Here is a 25,090-nt window from a genome sequence, read left to right on the forward strand (position 1 = left end):
GAGAAGACTGACAAAGCTCCTGAGTATCTTACAAATGCTCATGACAGTGTGTAGAAGAAAAAGGTTCAACGTTGGAAAGCCGTCATCCCCAGTCAGCACTTGGTTAGCTTTCTGTTCTAAGATTTAGCTCTACCTATACTAATCTTACATAAAACTCAATTTCCATTGTAATTTTACATTTTTATTTTAAGTTATATATCAGAGTAAATGGGGGAATACATTCCAGGGACTCTCCAGGGATACTTACCTGTTAATTGTGTATGTGTGTCTTCACTTCCCTCACAGGAACGGTCACTCATGCACAGGTAGAAGTGCTGAATGCAAGATTAGTTTTAAGTTGATGACAATAAAAGTAAAGTGGGAGAGTCAATACAGTTTTATTCAGAAATGCCTTGATTCCAGAGGCAAAAAGCACTAAACTGACCATAACAGTTTTCTTATCACAGTAAATAACTCATAGTGCGGGTTAAGATATGTCCACCATACAAGATGGAGATGAAGGGCTGGTGATTATAAGAACAAATGCTAAATAAGCTACCAAGAAAGCAAGGCTTCAGAACGTTAGCTTCTTACATTCCACATAGAACTTCCAATGCTGCTCCATTACATGGCATGGCAGAAGCTCTTGATCGCTGATTAGAAGTATTTCTTTTATCTGAAGATAATGAGGGATGATTTGTATCGACTCTCTGGAAGTGCCTGCTAAAATATGCATCAAAATTAAAACAAGCCTTTTATAATGTAAGATTTAAACAAAGTCATTCATATCCTAGGATCCACTTGGTCCATATCAGAGCATACTTGATAGGTTTTCTGACTAGGACATTCATCACTCTATGCCTGAGACAAACCTATAGACCAAGAACTGGCTGACTTCTGAGAGAGAGAAAGAGAGAGAGAGAGAGAGAGAGAGAGAGAGAGAGAGAGAGAGAGAGAGCGCGCTCTGGGTGGGATGGGGGAGAAGGGATGTAGGAAAGGATAGACCTGGTTGTAGTTTAAAATTATAGGAGAAAAAGCATGAAGAAAGCTTCTAAAGGTAGTTGAATAAGGCCTCTTGTCCCTCAATTCCAGTAAGCTGAGAATAAAACAGCTGTGAAGACTGAGATTTTGCATGTGTACACTTAACACATTACTTGGCATATGACAAACAATAACTTGCTATTATTATGATCACTATTAATTGCTGATTTTGAGATGTTTTAGAATAGAAGACAGATGACCAGTTTTCTAGTCCTTTCTCTACCATACACGTAGAGTGTGGTCTCATGGAAAGCATACCACTTCTAGTTCTTTTATAAGTGTGAGGGTTCTTTTGCCTGTGTCAGTTGAAATGGTCCATGATGTTTGAGTTAAGGCATACCATATAGGCCATTAATGTTATCCATAGCCTCTGGATATAAATGTTTCATGAAATTAGGTATTTAAGGGCAGGAGTTTCAATGACCAGCACCTATTTGTATTTCCCACAGTAACTTGCCTCTATGACTATTCATTGCACCTTACTTAGTTTATGTTCTTTGGGCTACTTATTCTCAACTTCTTGATTCATTTACATCTGTGCCAATCAGTAGGCACTGACCCACATCCATTCAGAGGGAGGTGAGAGACAATGAGATTTCAGATGAATCTTTGGGGAAAGTCACATGTAAATCTTCCTTCCTAAAGCCTTGAATCAATAAGCAAACAGCCTTGGGTAGTGAGAGGCTATTAGGAAGGAACTAAAATGTAGAAGTGGATCTTAGAAATGCAGTGGCCTTTTCCCTTTCTTTAAAGATGGAGTCTCATGCATCTCAGGCTAGCCCCAAATTCATTATAAAACAGAGGATGACCCTCCACTTCTGAATCCCCTGTCCTAAACCTCCTCAGTGGTAGGATTACAAATATGTACCACTATACCAGGTTTATGGGATTAGAATGTAGAAGCTGGAAGAGGAGGAACTTTATGTTTAGTAATGTTGTTTGAATCTTAGATAAAGCCTTAGATCCCTCCCTGGCCTTTATTGACATGCAGATATCAATAAAATGCCACTTTCAGTGGTTTGAGTCAGTCTGAGTGGACGTTCAACTGTAACGTACAGAATGGGGTAATTGCTCAGTCAGTAAAGCACTCACTTGACTGCAACCATAAAGCACTAAGTTTAATTTCTCAGAACTCAGGAAAAAAAACAGAAAAGAAAGAAAGAAAAGAAGGAAGGGAGGAAGGAAGGAGGGAAGGAAGGAAGGAAGGAAAAAGAAAAAAAACAGGACTAGATGGTAGTGGTATATCTTTGTACTCCGGGTACAGAGGAGGCACTAATGCTAGGTGGATCCCTGGGGCTCTCTGACCACCCAACCTAGCTTTCTTGACAAGTTCTGGGCCTATGAGACCTTACTTCTAAAAGCAAAGCAAAATCAAAACAAGGTAGATTGGAATTGAAGAACAGTCAAGGTTGTCGACTTCCACCACATGTGTATGCACATTTACATATGCACATACCTAAGCACACACAAACCTGTTACTGTAATTGAATACTTTTTACATTTTGAAATATATATTTTAAATATATTTTATTTAAATATATATTTAATATATATTTCCATATATAAACATATCCCCATATTAACTATAGAGGGCAAAAAGTGCTTGTACACACAGAAAAGCACTGGAGATGCCAGGACAGTTACACTGGCAAGCTTCCTTCAAAGGAATCAGATGTTTAACCTGTCCTCCTGGAATGCTGGGAATGGTTGTAGTTTCAAATTGGTGATTCTTCATTGTCTGATGAGCCAGGCTCTGCCTCTATTTCTCAGAATTTATGTTTTACTTATCCCAGACCCGCTCTCCCTAAACCTTGAGCACTACTACTGGGCCATAAAACTCAACCTTGTGAGAGATGCCATTTGTACTTTACAACAGCCTAAGAGACTTGTATCCTGACTCCCAAGGCATTATGTTGCCCGGTCATTCTCCCTCAACAATTATCCTGAGCACTGTTCTAAGTTAGTAAGACCCATCTCCCAGGTGAAGCCGTATGCACTTCATACCGACAAAAGAGCTTCAGCGTGAACATCTCTTAAGCTTTGTAGTACTCACAGGGCTGAGTTAATTGTTAACCAAAACTTCTTTCTAAAATTTTGCTATACTTAAATTTGGCAAAAAATATATAAGCTGATGTGAGACCCTCAAAGTCTCGGCCGAGCACTGGTGATCTGAGTTTCATTCTTCCCTCGCCCAGACTGTTTCCCTACAGTTAACAGCTGTGTTTTTCATAGCTCCTGAACTGAACTGATGGCCTTTGGTAATCCTCCTGTTTCAACATCCCAAGTAATTGAGACTGTGGACATGTATCACCACACTCTGTTTTCAAAAACAAGGTGTTCCACAAAAGTTGGGGGTACGAGAGATAGCTCAGGCAAAACGCACAACAATAAGGCTCGCACTACCTGTCTTTCTTTACCTCCATAAGACACTGCACTTACTTTGGTTATGTTCTGAGAGCTTAACCCCTCTGTGACAGTTTCTGAATTACACGTTACATGTCCAAATACTTCTGTAGGACTGCTCCTTGTAAGCAAAGTGCCGAGGGTGAGGATGTGTGCATACTGCACATCTCAGACACGTGTGCCAGTGCCCAGAGAAAGCCCTCCTCTACACTGCCAGCATGTGAAGAGCTATGATGATGCCTAGTTTCCCCTCCACATTCTTACTAATACTGCATGGTATACATTTTTACAAGCACTCCCACTCTAGCTATACAAAGTAAGGCCACTGTTCTCATTGATACCTTCCTGATTACTATCTAGCATGAGCACCTTGCATACGGACTTACTGCCCTTTACAATAATTAGACCTAAGAGTTACCTATTAAAGAGTTTGTTGGCAATGATGCATCAGTTAGCAACCCAGAGTATGGTGTTGATTAGGTCAGGAATTTAATCTGCATATGGATCAAAATTCTGCTTTCAAACTGTATTCCTCAGCTCACTGGGCATGAAAGTAAAATGCTTAGTTAACTCTTGTGCTCCCAGAGGGGGATGTTTGTTGTATGTCTTCCTAACCAGAGATTCACAGAAGCTTCACAAAAGGACAGTTTCTGAGAATCTCTGTCTATAGTTCCTATTCTATGGAAACTAAAATAAAGAGGATTTGTATCTGTTTATTTTGAGGTGTGATCCCATTATATTGTTCAGGCTGACCTTGAACTTAGGGTTCAACTGAGATTCCTTAGTAGTCTCCCAAGTAGCTGGGACTATGGATGAATCACTCACCACCAGTTTATAATAGGCTTTGAGATGCTTCATTGCTATTACTATTTACTTGTGAATGTTTTGATAATAGTACATACATAATTATTTAGCAGTTCACAGAAATAAATGCTAGAAGCAGATTTAAGTTTTCATTATTGGTTCCCATAATATTATATAAAACTGAAAGCAAAATCCACAAGTTCATAATGCTTAATTCAAACACAACTGAAACAATTCTCCGGAAAACTGTTAAGAAGAAGGGATAACTGGGGGGAAGCAGGAATCTCCTGACACACCAAACTCAGGGACTCCCACTCTGGCTATACGTGTGGTTACAATGGGGCAGAGTACACCAGTGCTGATGCACAATGGCCTACCACTCCTGTAAAGGAGTCAGGGCAAGACTTGTTTACAGACTCCAGTTCTTCACAACTGCTCCAACTTGTAACATCCTAGGCTTGTTATTTACTTATTTATTTATTTTTTAATTCCGTTCTTAGAAAGGCCTACAGCTTCAATTTTCAGTGTAAAGTTCCTTGTAATTTGTGAAATTATCCAACATAACTTACTGTGTCTAAACTTTTATTTTCTCTGTATACAGTGTATGGACTGAATATGAAATGCTCTTCACAGGCTCATGGTTTGAATAGTTGGTTGAAAGCTGGTAGTGATAGTGAAAACTGATAGTGATAGGTTTTTGTCTTGGGTTGCCTGGTAGAGGACTAATCCTAACCAAACCAAACCAAACCAAACCAAACCAAACCAAACCAAACCAAACCAAACCAAACCCATTCCTTTCCTATACTGCTTTTGCTCATTATTTTATCACAGCAGCAAAGAAGCAAATTAGAACAATTTAGAACCAAACATCATGAATTACTGTAAGAAATCCTAGTTTCCTAAGCCTTTAACTTCCCATGTTCACTGATCTGATCTCCCAGACCAAGATTCTCCCAAATGATGAAAGCTGTCATTACAAAACTGGAAGAAGGTATCTACTATGATGAAGGTACTTGTCTTAGTTGGGTTTCTACTGCTGTGATTAAAGCACCATGACCAAAATGCAACTTGAGGAGGAAAGGGTTTGTTTGGCTTACACTTCCACAGCATTGTGCATCATTCAAGGAAGCCAGGACAGGAACCCAAGCAGAACAGGAACCTGGGGGCAGGAGCTAAGGCAGAGGCCATGGAGAGGTGATGCTTTTTGGCTTGTTTCTCATGGCTTGTTCAGCTTGTTTTCTTATAGAACCCAGGACCACTAGCCCAAGGACATCACCACATACAATGGGCTGGGTCATCTCCCATCAATCACTAATTAAGAATATGCCCTACAGGCTTGTTAACAGCACGATTTTATGGAGCCATTTTTTTTCTCAATTGAGGATCCCTCTTCTCAGATGACTTTTGCTTGTGTCAAGTTTACATAAAACTAGCCAGCCCAGTATTTTTTTCTGAGACAGGATCCTAAGAGGTTAAGGTAGATTAAGCGTAAGTTAGGAAAGAGAAGTAGTTTGAATTATGGAGCTCTAGTCTTGGTAGGACAACAGGAATCCTGTTTGGTTCCTGACCTTACTCATCACAATATCATCATTTTCTGTGTAGCAACTCTCTGCCTAGATCGTCACTAACTGGCATGGTAGAGACACTGGGATAAAAGGAGGGGTACTGTAGCAGTACAGGAGGGAAATAAATGTTGGTTATATTTGACTTTCAGGATTGTGTTGACTTGACAATCAAGTCAAGGTGTGACATTTGTGAGGCTGAATCTTTATGTTTTTCAGGATAATAGTATTTCCATTTCATAGGGAGTATTAGCTTAATAAATAAAGATTAATTTTAGTGCAAATTTTCAGAAAATATATGAACATACCAAGTCTGTCTTTGTGTGATACTTATAAACTACTCAGTGATTTTTTTTAATTGGATATTTTATTTACCAACTCAGTGATTTTAGAAATAAATTCAGATAAAGGAATTAGCAATAAAAAATGATATCGTCTAAAAATTTCCTAGAAGCAACTGTGTCTAGGACAATAAGACAACACAACTATTACTGGGGACATGGAGAACATGGAGTCTTTGGTCATTACTGTGAAATGTAAAGTGGTCCTGATGGTGTGCAACATCCCAGGTAGTCTTCACAAGAATAAACCTAGAGTTACTTCACAACAAACCAGTTCCACTTCTCTATACAGCCACAAGAACCTAAGACAGGTATTCAAAGACCTAAATGTGCACACATGCTTATCAACAGCATTCTTCACAATATCCCTGAAGTGGAAACAGCTCATATGCTCAAATGCTGAATAAGCCATGAAAAGGAACAAAGTACAAGCACAAACAAAGTACAAGCTACGATATGGATAATCCTCAAAACCACTGTGCTGGATAAAAGGAGGCCCCAGAGGCCACAGTGCACGGCCTCACTTCTATATCATATTTAAAAGAACACATCCATCCAGAGAGAAAGCACTCCTAGGGACTGTGGGAAGTAGAGAATGGGGAGCAATTGCTGATGAGTACAGAATTCTTTGGAAGTCAAGACAGCGTTTTGAAGCTACACAGAGGTAGTGTTGCACAACACTGAGAATACACTAAACGCCACCGGATTTTTATGCTAACATGGTTGATTATAATGACCTATTTGAATTTTACCTAATTGGGGAAAAAGAAGTTAGTACTTTCTCATTAGGCTTGGGTACGCCTGCCCAACAACTAACAAGTAGGTTTGGGGCCACATTTACCTGAGAGGCAAGGCTGATGTTGCTGAGGTGTGTTATACGGTTCTGCAGAAGTAGGAGCTTCTTCAGAAACATACTTCAAAAGTTCCTTTCCAAGGTATGTTACCTGTAATTTAAAAATCATACATTTTGTAAGAGGCAAATATACATATTTTCTAAAATATTGATTTTTGTAAACAATTTGCTTAATAAAACTGCAGACCATGGCCATGTCTAACATGCCACCTTTATTTTTATAAAAATATTTTGTTGGAATATAGTTCCATTCATTTACTTAACATGTCTGACTGCTTTGGGGCTAGAGGAGAATTAAGTTCTTGTGGCAGAAATCATGTATCAGTGATGTCCAAACTGTAATTTACTATTGTCACCTGTACAGAAAAACTCTGCCAGTCCGTGTTTACCATTAATACCCCACATCCAACAACTATTAATCTAGTACCTGCTGCTTTGTAACTTAAAAAATGAACATTACAACAAAACTAAAGCATACAAGTAACAGCACTTTTCAAGAAATGAGATGTCTAACAAATCACATCGATCACCTACTATTTAGGTCTGTATATATACATTTAAAAATGTGCTTGTGAGTTTAGATACTATTATCAGCTCAAAATCTCACAGCTTAAAAATAAAAGCTATCTACTCTCAGCTATAATGTTTTCTTCTAATAAAACATTCCCAGGGGGTAGGTCCAAGTGGACAATGTGTCAAGTTTCAATTGAACATTCTTCTCTTTAGAGCATATTTCTGTAACCTCTAAATGTAAGAATGATACCCACAATCAGCTCCTGTTTCTCACAGCATTTGTCTCACTAAAATGATGTAATGTGTCTTGCTTCTTTCTTGTCACAGAATGGAAAGGCCCCTAAATATTATCTGTCAGTTTTCAAAGAACCAACATTAGAAATGATGGGTTTGTATATGCTGTCTTTAAAGAGTGCAGGCTAAGTATGGTTGTGCTTGTACCTCAGATTTCACCACCATATTGCTACCAGGAAGTGCTGGGTAATTTTAAGGTGGTAACTACTATAAAGCGGTGTAAGCAAATCATCGGGAGTGATTCACACACACAGCTTTAATATATTAGACTGGATGTAACACACCTATTTAACCTATTATCCAGGACTTCAGAGGCAGAGGAGAAGGATCACCATCAAGTTCAAAGACAGTCTGGCCTACACAATGGTTTTCAGTCCAGCCTAGGTTACAGAGTGAGAGATTGTCTAAACACACAAACACACACCTCACCCAACAAAAAGCAATCAGAAAACACACTGAGTTAAAAATCTATTTTTAAAAACAGTATGTCATATATTTTATACATATTAAATAAGCCAGATCTTGTGGTTCTTCAAAAATTCCTGACGGGACAGAGGAGTTAATAAAGACAGAACATAATGAGCATTGACACATATTGTCTGAGACTTGCTGGTTGATTTATCTATAATAAAGACTTATGTAATTTCTATTAATAAAAGCCTTGTCCATCTAAGCCCACCAGATCCTTGTAAGATCAAGACAAAGTATGCTTCATTACAATGTAAGTGCCACAAAACAGAGCTTTATAAATTTATTTCATGTGTATGTGTCTTTTGCCTGTGTGTTTGTGTGTGTACTTAAGTATGGTACCACTTTTGAGCTCATACCCTCAAAGGTTAGAGGAGGGCACTGGATCTCCTAGACCTGTAATCACAGACTGTTGTGAGCTAGCCTGTAAACGCTAACAGCCAGTGTGCTCTTAACTGCTGACCCATCTCTTCAGTCTTCAAACAAGATTTTTTTAAGCTGTAAATCTTTTCTTTTTAAAGCCCTGAATTTCAAAAATAATTTTATTGCAACAAACTTACAAATAAAAAAATCACATAGCTAGATTATGGGAACCACTCAAACAAACATTTATCTAGTTCCACACTCTATGCGCCTCAGTGAACTTGCATACATTCAGAATGGCCGTTCTGAAGCAAAGGGACTTTGGTCACGGTTTTAAGCTTTCACTACTAATTAGATTTCTATGGGCTCATCCACAACAATAAAGGAAAGAAAACCCTTTGATGTAGTTGAAATTAGAAAAACAATCAGCTTTATAACACCCTTTACAACTCATGGATCCTTTGCTTGGCTCCCATGTCATCACTGAAGATTACCCTGTCTTAGTCTCTTGGGATAGCATTTTTTTTTCCCTTTCTGAGTCCAGGTGAGCTCAAATGATATGTATATTCCAAGTCTATCAACTTTGCTGCCAATTTCCTAATTCATTTTTCCTTCCAGCTGAATAAAACTCCCTTTTGTATATGTACCACATTTCCGTTATTGAGTCATTTGTTGATTGTCTTGTGAGATAATTCCATTTCCTAGCTATCATGTCATGCAGCTGTAACATGAATATACAAGTATCTCTAAAAGTAGAGCGTGCTCAGAGCATATGCCCAGAAGATAGCTGGGATATATGGTATTCTTTTAATTTTTTTGAGAAAACTCCAAATTGATTTCCACAATGGCTGTATTAACTTGAATTCTTACCAGCAGAGAATAAGATTCCTCTTTCTTACCTCCTCTCCAAGATTAGCTGTCAGTTTTCTTGATAACAGTATTCTGATGGAGTAAGGCAGCATCTCAAAGCATTTGATTTGAGTTTTCCTGATGACTAGGGATGTCAAATACTTTAAAAAAGACAGTACTGGTCATTTGTGTTTCTTCTTTTGAAAACTGTGTTTATTTCATTAGTCCATTTGTTAACTGCAGTTCGAAGGTATTTGTTTTGGTGTTTCTTGTCTACCCCAATGTCTTGAAGAGCATGCTCTATGTTTTCCTCTAATAGTTTCTGCATTTCAGGTGTTAAATTAAGATTTTTTTTTATTCATTTCAAATTGACTTCTGTACAAGGTGAAAGATATGTACCTAATTTCATTAGATATGTATCTAATCCAGTTTTGTTAACACCATACATTGAACAGACGTTTTTTTCCACTGCATGTTTTGACTCAGTTAACAAAAATTAGATGGCCATATGTTTGTGTCAAAGTCTATTTTTTATAAGGAAGTACACAAAGGGAAGAAAGGTGAAGACAGAAGTAAAGCTCAAGGAGATGTGGCTGCTGGTTTGACGGATGTTTGGGAATTCTTATACTGGAGCTGCTGTTTACCAAGTCAGTCAGTCAGTCAGTCAGTCAGTCAGTCAGTCAGTCAGTCTATTTATTTATTTATTTATTTATTTATTTATTTATTTATTTACAGGCCCTCCCTTTAAATCACCTGGGCTGTTCTGGAACTCCCTAAGTAGGCCAGGCTGGCATTGAAGTCACAGAGATCCACCTGCCTGTGCCTCTTGAGTGCTGGGATCAAAGGTGTGCACCACCACCTAGTAGGGACTAATCAAGTCTTTAAGAACAGGCAGCTCAACACTATCCCTTACCCAATCTCCAAATCTAGACGATATATTCAAAGCAATAGATGAGTAATTTTGCAGCACAAAAATGCAAGAAACGTGAAATGAAAGAGAACATGATCATTCCCCAAATATTATTAACTGGTCAACCACAGGACTCCAACATTATTCAAATAGTAAAATGCCACAAAATTCCAAAAGTTTTCTGGTAAGAATGATCAATAATTTGCAGGAAAACAAAACATGAATTAAATCTATCACCTAAATAGAAAATTCAGCAACATAGAGAAAAATGTTAGAAACACGGATAAGCAATATAGCAAGGACACTGATATTTTGAAAAGAAACAAAGTAAAATAGAAACATTGAACATGAAAACTCCAATAAATTCGATAGAAAATACAGTACAAAGTGTTAGCAATAGATTTGAACAAACAGAAAAAGCATGAGGGGTGAAACACAAGGTTGATGAAATACTGCATTCAGAAATCAGTAAGGAAGAAAATGATCATGACTGACTGCAACATCCAAGGACTGTGGGGTTCAACCTAAGAATCTACAGATTGAGGAAGAATTTGAGACAAGCAGGAAACACATAGAGAAATAAACATTCAAACACAAGAGGGATTGAGATCTCCAAACAGACATGACCAGATAAGTACTCTATTAGATTTTATAGCTAAGATATCAAAAAATACAGAGCAAAGAAAAACATTTAAAGTGAAAAGTGCCAATGTACCAACAAAAGCAGAAACATCTGGATAACATTAGATTTTTCTTCAGGAACCCACAAAGCTGGGAATAATGCTGAGAGATCAGACAAACTCCATCTTGGGTTCAGGTTCCATCTTAGAGAACCTGACCTAAGGTTGAACTTGAGTTAACCACCAGGCCTGCACCTAGCACTGGTCTCCAGGCCACTTCCTAACAACCACTACTCAGGAGGAAAGCAGAAGATACAGTTATACCTAAAGATATTTACTTATGACAGTTTATGGTTTGGCTCCCAGCACCAGCCAATCATTTTAAAGGGTAATAAATTTCATAATAGCCTCCCAATCAGATGTGTGCCAAGTTGGAAATCCCCTTACTTGTTTGCTTGCCAATATAAATGCTTGCTTGAAACTGGGCTTAGGGCTTCACTCTTCCATCCTGTTGTGTCAGTGACAATAGTGTGGCCTGAGCTTCAACTTGAATAGAGACCCTGATGTGTTTGCACTGGATTCAGCTCCTTGGTGGTCTTTGGGGGCTCAAGAAACAGGCACAATGTATTGCAAGCTCTGAAAGTAAAGAACTGCTAACCAAGAGAACTATATCTGGCAAAGCTGCCTCTAAAATTGACAGAAAAACATGGGCATTTCACAAGTCAAAGAATGGAAAACTATCACACAGAAACTGAAAACAAGCTCACATACCCTTCTGATACCTAATAAGACAGACTTTAAACCAAAATTAGAAAAGATAAAGAAGGCCACTACATGATAATAAAGAAAAAAGAGAAAACAATTTAAAATATATGTACCAAACATGGGGATCATAACTTTACTAAAAAAATTTTTCAAACAATTTTTTCAAATTATCACATACCCTCCCCAGGTATTATCACAAGAGAGGGATGGGGTGTAAGAGTCTAAGAGGTTGAGGCAGAGGATGACTACAGGAAAACAGTGGTTTCTGGATACAGCAGGGTAGTTGCATATATGAACTGACAGAGGTTGTGACTGTGTACACAGGGTCAAGCCAGACAAAATTGAAGTCGTCAGAAAATCCCACCCTAGCTGAGGAACTATTAGCAGTGAATGGCTGCTGAGACAGGAGAGTCAGTCTTCTTCAGGATGTGGTCCCTAAGAGGTTACTTGCTCTATGTTCCAGTAGATGGCCCTACTGCACCAATGCATATACTGGCACTAAGTGGGCTCCAGAGTTGAGAGAGGGCAGAGGAAGGAGGGAACTAAAAGGGAAATGCAGTGGCAGGATAGGGGAGAAACTGGATGGGAGGAAATGGAGGATGGACTTGATCAAAACATATTATAAGCTGCCCCCTCTGCACTCCATTCCCTGGAGGCCTGCAGAAACAACCAGGTGAGATCCCCTCACTCCACTTCCCTGCCCACTGGGCCACCCAGCAAGCACAGCAACCATGATGTCTGCCTAGTCCCTTCTGCACTCCATCTTCTGGTCCACACCTCTACCAGCAATCTCAGAGGTGTCCAGCTATAGGAACCATCAGCTCTGCCTACATCCCTTGAGGCCTACAGCCATCACAGACTACCAGCTCTGCCTGCATCCCTGGAAGCCTGTTGCCATCAGGGACTTCCAGCTCTGCTTGAATCACCAGAGGCCTATTGCTATCCAGGACAACCAGTTCTATCTCCAATTCCAGGGGCCTGCTGCTATAACCAGCTCTACCTGTAGTCCCAGAGACTTGCTGACATCAAGGACTACCAGCTCTGCCAATACCAGGGACAACTAGATGGCTAAAGGTCAGTGTAAGAACACAATCAATAAAAGCCAGGGAAGTATGGCACCACCAGAGCATAGCAACACTACAACAGCTAAGCCCTGGACCTCTTAACACACCGAAGGGGCAAGAAAACAACCTAAAATCTAATCTTATGGAGAAGACAGAGGCCTTTAACGAGGAAATGAATAAATATCTTAAATAAATACAGGAAAATACAATCAATCATGGAGAGGTTCTTAAAGAGGAAACAAAAGAGATACAGGAAAATATAATCAGACAGGTAAAGGAAATGAGTAAAACTGGTTAAGACCTGCAAATCGGAATAAAAACAATAAAGAAAACATGAACTGAGGCAATCCTGGAGATAGAAAACCTGGAGATAGATAGGAAGGAGAACAGGAACTACAGAGACAAGCATCATCAACAGAATACAAGAGATGTAAGAAAGAATCTCAGGGTTAGAAGATACAATAGAAGAAACTGATACATTGGTCAAAGAAAATGCTAAATCTAAAAAATTTTTATCACAATAGATCTAGGAAACTGGGGGCACCGTGAAAACACCAAACCTAATAATAAAAGGAATAGAAGATTCCCAGCTCAAAGGTCCAGAAAATATTTTCAACAAAATCATAGAAGAAAATTTTCCTTATCAAAAGAAAGAGATGCCTATAAACATACAAGAATCTTGCAAAACTTCAAATAGACTGGACCAGAAAAGAAAATCTTCCAGCCACATAATAATCAAAGTACTAATTGTACAGAACAAAGGATATTAAAAGCTGCAAGGGAGAAAAGCCAAGTAATATATAAAGTCAGACCTATTAGAATTATACCTGACTTCTCAAGATGCTAAAAGCCAGAAGGGCCTAGGCAGACGTGTTGCAGACCCTAAGAGACCACAGATGTCAGCTCAGACTACTTTATCCAGCAAAACTTTCAATCACCATAAATGAAGAAAACAAGATATTCTATGACAAGATCAATTTAAATGATACCTTTCCACTAAGCCAGCCCTACAGAGGACACCAGAAGGAAAACTCCACCACAAGGAGGGTAACTACACCCAAGAAAACAAATTTCACACTAGCAAAACCAAAAGATGAGAGTGAATTCCTTTCCCTCTCCCTCTCTTACACACACACACACACACACACACACACACACACACACACACTCTACTATCATAAACATCAACATAACAGGAACTAGTAATCATTAGTCATTAGTATCTCTTAACATTGATGGACTAAATTCCCCAATAAAAAGACACAGGCTAACAGAGTCAATTCAAAAACAGGATCCATCATTCTGCTGCATACAAGAAAGATATCTTAGCAACAAAGATAGATACAACCTTAGAGTAAAGGGCAGGGAAAAGGTTTTCCCAGCAAATGGGCCCAAGAAACAAGCTAGAGTAGCCATTCTAATATCTAATATCTAAGATAAGATATCTAATATCTAAAATAGTTGTTCAAGCAAAAATAACCAAAATATTGGGGAAGGACATTTCATACTCTTCAAAGGAAAAATCCACCAGAGGACATCTCAATTCTGTATACCTATGCCCTAAATGCAAGGGAACTCACATTCATAAAAGAAACATTACTAAAGTTGAAATCACACATCAAACCCCATAGATTACTAGGGGGAGACTTCCACACCCCACTCTTACCAATAAACAGGTCATTGAAACAGAAACTAAACAGAGGAATAATGAAACCAAGAGACATTATAAATCAAATGGACCTAACAGATATCTATAGAACATTTCACCCAAACACAAAAAAATCTAACTTCTTCTCAGCATCTCATAGAACCTTCTGCAAATTTGACCATATGAGCACAAAGCAAGTCTCAACAGATACAAGAAGACTGAAGTAACCCCTTGTATCTTATCGGATCACATGGATTAAAGCTAGACTTCAACAACAACAGAAACAATAGAAAGCCTACAAGCTCAAGGAAAATGAAAAATTATCTTCTCAATTACTACTGGGTAAAAGAAGAAATTAAAGACTTCAAGAATTAAATGAAAATGAAGGCACACATACCAAAACCTACAGGACACAATGAAAGAAGTGTCAAAAGGAAAGTGAAGTGGAAATTTATGTTTTTTCAACAACTCAGTAATGTCACATGATGTTTTTCTGGAAACTGCCTCGTGAGAGGGTTTGCGATGTTTTTGCTGAAAACAGATATGTGAGAGGACAATTGATGTTTAGAAAGAATATAAATAGAACCCCACAAACAGTGAGAGGATGCTCTTGCATTGCTACACTGTGAAATATTTTGCTGGATTTCACTTTGTAGAGAGAAGTGCACCGAAGAATTTCTCGTGGTAATCTAGCTGATTCTGGCTGCTTCTGTGGAATCAGCAGAACCTTGCTGTTTCTGCTAGATAGTGCTGTTGCTACTGATTAGTATCTGGTGTTTGCTATTGAACTTGCTATCCTGACAACGATGAGTGGAATTGCCCTGAAGAACTACTTCTAAACAGATCCACAACTTCCTTTTCCTATTAACCTTCAATGAAAGCAGTGCTAAGTGGAAAGCTCATAGCTCTAAGTGCCTGCAAAAAGAAACTGGAGAGAGCATACATTAACAACTTGACAACACACCTGAAAGCTCTAGAACAAAAAGAAGCAAATACACACAAGAGAAGTAGAAGGCAGGAAATAAACTCAGGGCTGAAATCAACCAAGCAGAAACAGAAAGAACTATACAAAATATCAACAAAACCAGGAGTTGGTTCTTTGAGAAAATCAACAAGATAGATAAACCCTTAGCCAGATTAACCAGAGGGCACAGAGACAGTATCCAAATTAATACAATCAGAACTGAAAAGGGAGACATAAAAACAGAAACTGAAGAAATTAAAAAAATCATCAGATCCTACTACAAAGGCCTATACTCAACAAAACTGGAAAACCTGGATGAAATGGACAACTTCCTAGACAGATACCAGGTACCAAAGTTAAACCAGGAGCACATAAACCATCTAAATAGTCCCATAACCCCTCAGGAAATAGCAGCAGTCATTAAAAGTCTCCCCACTAACAAAAGCCCAGGACCAGATGTTTTCAGTGCTGAATTCTATCAGACCTTCAAGGAAGACCTAATACTAATTCTCTTCAAACTATTCCACAAAATAGAAACAGAAGGAACACTACCCAATTTGTTCTATGAAGCTACAATTACACTCATACCCAAACCCTACAAAGACCCGACAAAGAAAGAGAACTTCAGACCAATCTCCCTTATGAACATCGATGCAAAAATACTCAATAAAATTCTAGCAAACCGAATCCAAGAACACATCAAAAAACAATCATCCATCATGATCAAGTAGGTTTTATTCCAGGAATGCAGGGATGGTTCAATATTTGGAAATTCATTAATGAAATCCACTATATAAACAAACTCAAAGAAAAAAACCACATGATCATCTCACTAGATGCTGAGAAAGCATTTGACAAAATACAACATCCCTTCATAGTAAAAGTCTTGGAAAGATCAGGAATTCAAGGCCCATACCTAAACATAGTAAAAGCAATATACAGCAAACCAATAGCCAACATCAAACTAAATAGAGAGAAACTTGAAGCAATCCCACTAAGATCAGGGACAAGACAAGGCTGCCCATTCTCTCCCTACCTATTCAATATAGTACTGGAAGTCCTAGCCAGAGCAATTAGACAACAAAAAGAAATCAAAGGGATACAAATAGGAAAGGAAGAAGTCAAAATATCACTATTTGCAGATGATATGATAGTATACTTAAGTGACCTCAAAACTTCTACCAGAGAACTCCTAAACCTGATAAGCAACGTCAGCAAAGTGGATGGTTATAAAATCAACTCAAACAAATCAGTAGCCTTCCTCTACATGAAAGATAAACAGACTGAAAAAGAAATTAGGGAAATGACACCCTTCACAATAGTTGCAAATAATATAAAATACCTTAGTGTGAATCTAACGAAGCAAATGAAAGATCTGTATGACAAGAACTTCAAGTCTCTGAAGAAAGAAATCGAAGAAGATCTCAGAAGATGGAAAGATCTCCCATGCTCATGGATTGGCAGGATTAATATAATAAAAATGGCCATCTTGCCAAAAGCAATCTACAGATTCAATGTAATTCCCATTAAAATCCCAACTCAATTCTTCACAGAGTTAGAGAAAGTCTCAAATTCATTTGGAAAAACAAAAAACTGAGGATAGTGAAAACTATTCTCAACAATAAAAAAACTTCTGGAGGAATCACCATCCCTGACCTCAAGCTGTACTACAGAGCAATAGTGATTAAAAACTGCATAGTATTAGTACAGAGACAGGCAGGATGATCAATGGAATAGAATTGAAGACCCAGAAATGAACACACACATCTTTGGTCACTTGATCTTTGACAATGGAGCTAAAACCATCCAGTGGAAAAAGGACAACATTTTCAATAAATGAGGCTGGTTTAACTGGAGGATAACATGTAGAAGAATGCAAATCGATCCATTCTTATCTCCTTGTATAAAGCTCAAGTTCAAGTGGATAAAGGACCTCCACATAAAACTACATACATAGAAACTAATAGAAGAGAAGGTGGGGAAGACCCTCGAATACCTAGGCATAGGGGAAGAGTTCCTGAACAGAACACCAATGGCTTATGCTCTAAGATCAAGAATTGACAAATGGGACTTCATAAAATTGCAAAGCTTCTGTAAGGCAAAGGATACTGTCAATAGGACAAAACAGCAGCCAACAGATTGGGAAAATATCTTTACCAATCCTACATCTGATAGAGGACTAATATCCAATATATACAAAGAACTCAAGAAATTAGACTCCAGACAACCAAAAAACCCATTGAAAACTGGGGTATAGCGCTAAACAAAGAATTCTCAAGTGAGGAAACTCGGAATGGCCAAGAAGCACCAAAAGAAATGTTCAGCATCCTTAGTCATCAGGGAAATGCAAATCAAAACAACCCTGAGATTCCACCTCACACCAGTCAGAATGGCCAAGATTAAAACCTCAGGTTATAGCAGATGCTGGCAAGGATGTGGAGAAAGAAGAACATTCCTCCATTGTTGGTGGGATTGCAAGCTGGTACAACCATTCTGGAAATCAGTCTGGTGCTTCCTCAGAAAATTGGACATATCATTACCTGAGGACCCAGCTATACCACTCCTAGGCATATACCCAGAAGATGCTCGAACATATAACAAGGACATATGCTCAACTATGTTCATAGCATCCCTATTTATAATAGCCAGAATCCAGAAACAACCCATATGTCCTTCAACAGAGGAATGGATACAGTAAATGTGGTACATTTACACAGTGGAATATTACTCAGCTATTAAAAACAATAAATTTGAGAAATTCTTAGGTAAATGATGGAACTAGAAAATATCATCCTGAGTGAGGTAACCCAATCACAAAAGAACACACATGGAATATATTCACTGATTATTGGATATTAGCTCAGAAGCTTGAAATACCCAAGATTCATATATATTCAAATATATTGGATATTAGTCCTCTATCAGATGTAGGATTGGTAAAGATATTTTCCCAATCTGTTGGTTGCTGTTTTGTCCTATTGACAGTATCCTTTGCCTTACAGAAACTTTGCAATTTTATGAAGTTCCATTTGTCAATTCTTGATCTTCGAGCATAAGCCATTGGTGTTCTGTTCAGGAACTCTTCCCCTGTGCCTAGGTATTCGAGGGTCTTCCCCACCTTCTCTTCTATTAGTTTCTATGTATGTAGTTTTATGTGGAGGTCCTTTATCCACTTGAACTTGAGCTTTATACAAGGAGATAAGAATGGATCGATTTGCATTCTTCTACATGTTGTCCTCCAGTTAAACCAGCCTCATTTATTGAAAATGCTGTCCTTTTTCCACTGGACGGTTTTAGCTCCATTGTCGAAGATCAAGTGACCATAGATGTGTGGGGTTCATTTCTGGTTGACCCACCCTTCTAAGCCTTGATAGTCTTAATCTTGGTGGATGGAGGAATGTGTTTTTAAAGCAAATTCATTTTCTCTCCTTCCTACCTCCCTCCCCCTCTCTGTATGCACATGTATGTGTTCATGTAAGCACACATATATACATGTATGTATGTTGGCCTTGGAGAACATAGAGAAAACTCAATGATAACTCTTAAAGAGTGAATCTGTATAGATGGAAATTCAGTGAGGCGTCTAGATATGCTCAGGAGAGTTCTCTGTAGTACTCTTTTAGTAAATACCCAAAAATGGCAGCCTACTCTTAATTTGCATCTACTCACTCTTGGCATCCCCAGAATTCTTAAAATTCTTATGATTTTCATATAATAACTTTACGATAAAAAGATATTTTTCCTTCCCACCAAGTACTAACCATGGCAAATCCTGATTTTTTTTTTTCTGAGACTGGATGAGACCAGGTATGTTCAGGGTGGTATTACCATAAATTAGAAAGACACTTTTCCTATGAAAGCCAGCCATTTTCTTTGCTGCACATAATAGACTACAGGATCTTGAGTAGAGAGCAACCTGTTTTCATGAAAGGAACGTGGGTCTCTCCTACGCCACTGTTACAAGTATAGGGAATGATGTATGGACCATCAGAAGACTAAGTTCTAGACATGACTCTGGTATTTACTAGCCATGATGCTATCTGGGTCACTTAGTATCCTAAAATTCCATTTTCATATGCATAACTCGGCATTATAGTTGATTTATCTGCCTCGTGAAGCATGTACAAAGCAGTGCATGCTGCTATACAAGTCTTGGAATCTCTATCTGGAGGCTAGCTGTCTAGCACTCTATAACTTAGACATAAAAATTAAATGTAAAAAGTATAAACAACTTGACCTAAGTCAAAGATTCTTGCTCCAGTCCATTTATTAAAGTCACACGGACAGACAACTTTTAGAAAAATATTGTAACCTGGGGCTGGTGAGGTGGCTCCGTGGTAAAGGCCTTGCTGTGGAAGTCTGGCAACCTGAGTATGATCCCCAGAGCCTACATAATGCTGGAAGGCCAGAATCAACTCCAAAAGGCTGTCTTTCAGTGCTGTGGCAAATGTCTTTCCTCTATAAATACTAATTTTTAAAAAATTCAAATACTGCTACCTGGTCCCTGGCAAAACTATCAGATGAAGCTGGAGTCCAGAAGTTTTTATTTTATATTTTTAAATTAAATTAACTATCTATCTATCTATCTATCTATCTATCTATCTATCTATCTATCTATTCACCTTACATCCTGACTGCAGCTCTCTCCTCTTCCAGGTCCCCCACATTATACCCCTTCCCCCCATCCCCTGTCTCTCTCTCTGTCTCTCTGTCTCTCTGTCTCTCTCTTTCTCTCGCTCGCTCGCTCGCTCGCTCGCTCAGCTATATAGTCTAGTTGTAATGGGACTTTTTGGATAGACCAGGCTGGCTATACTTGTCTCTGCCTCCCAAGTGCTAGGATTAAAGGTATGAGCCACCACTACTGGCCATGGTAGTTTTAAAGTTATTTTAATGTATAGCGGTTGTAAACACTGTTGCTTTGATCATAATGTATAAAGAATGAATGGACCAGGACTAGGTTGATTTCGTCTCACATAAAGATTGACTCTGATCACTGGAATAAGTACTAGCAGTTAAGAGGCAGCAGCAGTACCAAAAAACATTTGTAAAATGGGAGTAAGCATCCGGACTCCCTTCGCAAAGCTGTGTGGCGGCCTACCTACTCTCTTGGGGGAGGAATGGATCAACTCTGTTTAGTGGCTCCGCCATACTGTTTGATACAGAGCATATCCTAGTTTTCTGGTATTTGTAGTGGCCAACTGCATACCATCACCATTCTTAAAAACAGTCAGTTGAAACAGACACAATTATTACCATAGTGAAAAACTCCCTTGCATCTAGAAATGACTTTGACTTTAGGAGATCCTCTAAAGCCCGAAGAAGCAGGTGTTTATGGTAAGCTGTTATAAAGAAGCCATGTTTCTTAACCGTGAGCATTTACTAAAAGTGCATCAATGCCCTGTAGGAAGTGTTAAAGCTCTGCTTTTGCTCTTTCCACAGCCCTTAAAAAGTAATCTAAGGCTGTTCATGATCTGGATGAATGTCTTACACCAAGGATTGTCTTATTTTTTAGTGTCCACATTAGCATTTGCTTTACTCACACATAGGTGGTAAACCATATGACTAGCTGGTGCAGCTGATAAGAAACTATTAGGAACGAGATGATATATAAATGAGGCACTTGTACAGCAGAAGAGACATATGGAGTAGCCAGCGATTCAAATGTAGGAAATGCAGTAGTTCCAATAAAGGAAACGGTAGGCAAAGTGAGTCCTCCTGTGGAGCAAAGCATCCTTAAGTCAAAAGGCCAAAGCCAAACAATCTGCCAGACTCATGAAATAAGAAAAAATTCCGAGTCAGCAAACAGTATAATTTATCATAATTTTAAAGATGCTGCAATGAAAGGGATTATTAAGATGCTAACTGCTAACATTTAAAATGAATTCCACATCCATGAAAAGGACTTGGAAAAATGACTAAGGATGAACTGAAAGTAGATACCATAATGATTCCCAAGGGAGAAAAAGAATTGCTTTTTTGGTGGAGAGGAGCTGGGAAGGCACAGCAGACTATTTAACATACAAAATCTAAAATATGCTGATGTAAGTAGAACACAGTACTAGAACTACTCCCATAAAGATCTAGGATAGTGGTTCTCAACCTTCCTAATGTTGCAACCCTTTAATGTAGTTTTTTATGTTGTGGTGATTCTCAATCATAAAATTATTTTGTTGCTCCTTTATAACTGTAATTTTGCTGTTATGAATCATAATGTAGACTATCTGATATGGTATCTACTAATGGGGTCGAGCCCACAGGTTGAGAGTCACTGGGAGGAATGCAGAGTTAGAGGCATAGCAGGGACTAGGAGATAGCTAGGCTGGACAAAAATGAGAAGCTGCCTCTTGTTATTTGTGCTCTGAGGCTTATTCAAGTGGCCAGTGGAGTTTAGGTGTATCAGTTATTCTTTGAAATGATAATGGTAGTGTCTAGAGTTTCTATTGCTGTAATGAAACATGACCAAAAAGCGCAAAGCAAGTTGGGGAGAAATGGGTCTTATTTGTTTTATACTTCCATATTACTGCTCATCATGGAAGGAAGTCAGGACAGAAATTCAAATAGGGCAGGAAGCTGGAGGCAGTAGCTGATGCTGAGGTCATGGGAGGGTGGCTTGCTCCTCTTGCTTTCCTGTGGAACCCAGGACCACCAGGGGTGGCACCACCCACAATGGGTTGGGCCCTCCCCCACTGACCATTAATGAAGAAAATGCTCTACAGGATCCCTCTTCTCAGAGGACTTTAGCTTGTGTCCTGTTGACATAAAACTACCTATGTGGATCTGATGACTCATGGTTTCTTTTTTGGGTCAATTACAGTAAGATGGTTCCCAAAGCAGTGAAATCAAGATGGCTTGCAGTTCAGAAGCCAGGGCTGAGCAGGAGGCTGCTCAGTCTAAGAGGTTTACATGAAAATCAGAAAAAGAATTCTTTGAGTGACTTGAGGATAGTGCCATGCTCAAAAATGAAAATGTATTAATGCTGTAAGCCTTAGGATTCTTGCCCATTCCTTTTGTACTTAGGGGAATGTTTGAGCTTTATTTCATTAAAATAATAACAACATAGCTATGTCAATGATCCTGAATTTTCTATATGGATTCATAAACCTAAAATTGCTTCAAAGAAAAAAAGAGGTGCATAGGTACACTGAAGTTTCTGACAGTAGATAAAAAAACAAGAATCAGTACAGTCAACTGTACTACATGCCCTCAGGAATTCTGGGAAATAGATATGTAGAAATGGAGACATGGCTTATCACAGGAGGCACATTCAGGGATACAAACCAAACCAGCAATCTTTCAAATTTCTTTTAAAGATGTTTGAAACTAAAAAAAGTTAAATTTTAAAATAACTCACCTTATTCCAAGCATAATTCCAGGTCACGTAACTGTCACCTCCCAGGAGATCCTTGAGCCAGCTGACTGGGTTCTGGTAAATCTGACCATTTTCTACCTTAAGTTTACCACTCAGTAAAACACTGGCTTTGTGGGTAGTCTCCTGAAGTGAAAAACAGTGTGAGGTTAACAACCGCTGAACTGTGTGAACTTCTGTTTCTGGCTGTAACATAACATCTGATGATCCCTATCCAACACCATGCAAACAAACAAACAAACAAACAAACAGCAGCAACAACAAAACCCCCCAAACAACAACCTCAAAGACTAATAAAGTTAACATAATAAGATGCTGAGTATCAGGCAAAACAACTACACTGAACACTGAGATGTAAGACCTTAATGTGGGAGGCTTCCACTGCCTCCATATCCAGATCACAGAGGAAGAAAGGGAATCTAGGTAACAACCTAGAGTTGAAGAGGCCAGAACAGGACAACAGTGCAGCAGAGTGAAAGTAAGAGAGGCCTTCAGCTCTTCATAGGGTCTTCCTGAAGGACTCAGCTACGTAGTGACTGATGTTTATGTAGGAGGACAGTATCAGATTGGCTTAGAATGGAAAAAAAAAAGATCCACGTGAAAGAATTAGAGGTAATGATACCTAGCATTCTCACTGGACAGAAACTAATGCTTTTTCTTCACCATAAAACTAGAAAAATCTCAAGATTAAGGGTATCATCAGAAAATTTCATCAAAAACTTGATTCCCAAGAAAAATGTAATTACTCCTAAGTTTGATACTGCTCCAACAAAACTTTAAAAATACTCAAAGGGTCAAAGAGTTTCTAAGCAACCTAACTATATTAAACAACAAATCTTCCAAATAATGTAAAAATGTAAAACTATCCAGCAGTCACAAAACAAGTTTCAATATGGGATCCAATAAAAATAAAAAGGTGCAAATTCAACATTAATAACAACATTAACTTGTTTAAATAACTCATCAAAAGGCAGGTACTGCCAGTCTAGGTTAAATAAATAAGACACAACTACATAATATTTAAAAAAAAGACAGACTTCATATCAAAAGAAATGAATCAATTGAAAATTATAAGAAGAATAAATGTCTCATACCAACAAAAACACAAGAATAATGGAACGGCTATATTAACATCAGAAATACGTTAAACCTCAAATTACGAGAAATAGAGAGACATTATATAATGCTAAGAGGGTTACTGTATCAGGCAGATAGAATAACTATAGGCACACATGTGCGTAAATTCAAAAGAGCTCCAAAACACAGGAAGCAAAACTTAAGGGAAAAACAGACAGATCAATAAAAATGGATGTTGAGGATTTCAATGTCTTACTTTTAACAAGGAGGTATAAAGATCAAATAGGCAGAACACCAATTAGAAAGACAATACTCAACTTTTATAAAGTTGAACACTAGACTTAGCAAGAATATACAGAAATCTCTACCCAAGTGGGTTATAGGTACAGACCTATAATCCGAGTACTTGAGAGGCTGAGGAAGGAGGATTATGAGTTTAAGACTAGCCTCAGTTAAAATAAAAATAGTAAGATCGTGTATTAAAAACACCAAAGGATGGCGATGAAGCTCAGTGGTATAATATTTGCCTAGCATATACAAAGCTCTGAATTCAGTCCTCAAAAAAAGAGAAAAAAAAAAGAAAAAAAAGAAAACAAGAAAAAAAGAAAGAAAACCACTTAACATAAAATTTATTCACTATTACTGCCTGTGGAACATCAATTAGGAAAGGACAAAAACTTAGCCTCACAAACTTTAAAAAGAAGTGAAATAATGTAAAGTATGCTCTCTAACCACAATGGAATAAAAGTAGAAATTATTAACAGGAAAAAAACAGAAAGCTCACTATTAAATAAAAATCAAACAACACAATCCCAAAGAACCAGTGAATCAAAGAAGCAATCAAAATACAAATTAGAAAATAATTTGGAATAATCTGGGATATGGCTCAATGGATAAAGTATCCACATAAAAGCCATTGTACCTGAAACAAAGCAATGGAATGGGACAGATAGGTCTTAGCTATTCTCTGGCTAGCTAGCCTTGAAAACACAGTGAGCTCCAGGTTCAATGAGAGACCCTGCCTTTAAGTAAGACTGACAGCAGTAGAGGAATATGCCCAACACTGACTTCTGGTATCTATGGTTGTATACATGCATACACACACAAGTACACATATGTACATACCTCCTCTCTCCCCCCCCTCTCTCTTTCTCTCTCTCACACACACACACACACACACACACACACACACACACACACACACAC

The 25,090-nt window shown here is 38.3% G+C and overlaps 1 protein-coding gene across 1 annotated transcript in view; it reads right to left on the reverse strand.

The window, feature by feature from the left end:
* Positions 1–467: 467 nt before the first annotated feature.
* Ankrd31 (ankyrin repeat domain 31) overlaps positions 468–25,090 on the reverse strand; it is a 171,945-nt gene continuing 147,322 nt past the window's right edge. The window contains exons 21-23 of the mRNA XM_028752046.1: positions 22,793–22,933; positions 6,972–7,074; positions 468–699 (exon numbers count right to left, since the gene is read on the reverse strand). Of these exons, the coding sequence (XP_028607879.1) occupies positions 554–699; positions 6,972–7,074; positions 22,793–22,933 (390 nt within the window). The 3' untranslated portion in view covers positions 468–553. The remainder of the gene's footprint in view (positions 700–6,971; positions 7,075–22,792; positions 22,934–25,090) is intronic.

Source organism: Grammomys surdaster, unplaced genomic scaffold (assembly GCF_004785775.1).
Source record: "Grammomys surdaster isolate TR1022 unplaced genomic scaffold, NIH_TR_1.0 125876, whole genome shotgun sequence".
NCBI lineage: Eukaryota > Metazoa > Chordata > Mammalia > Rodentia > Muridae > Grammomys > Grammomys surdaster.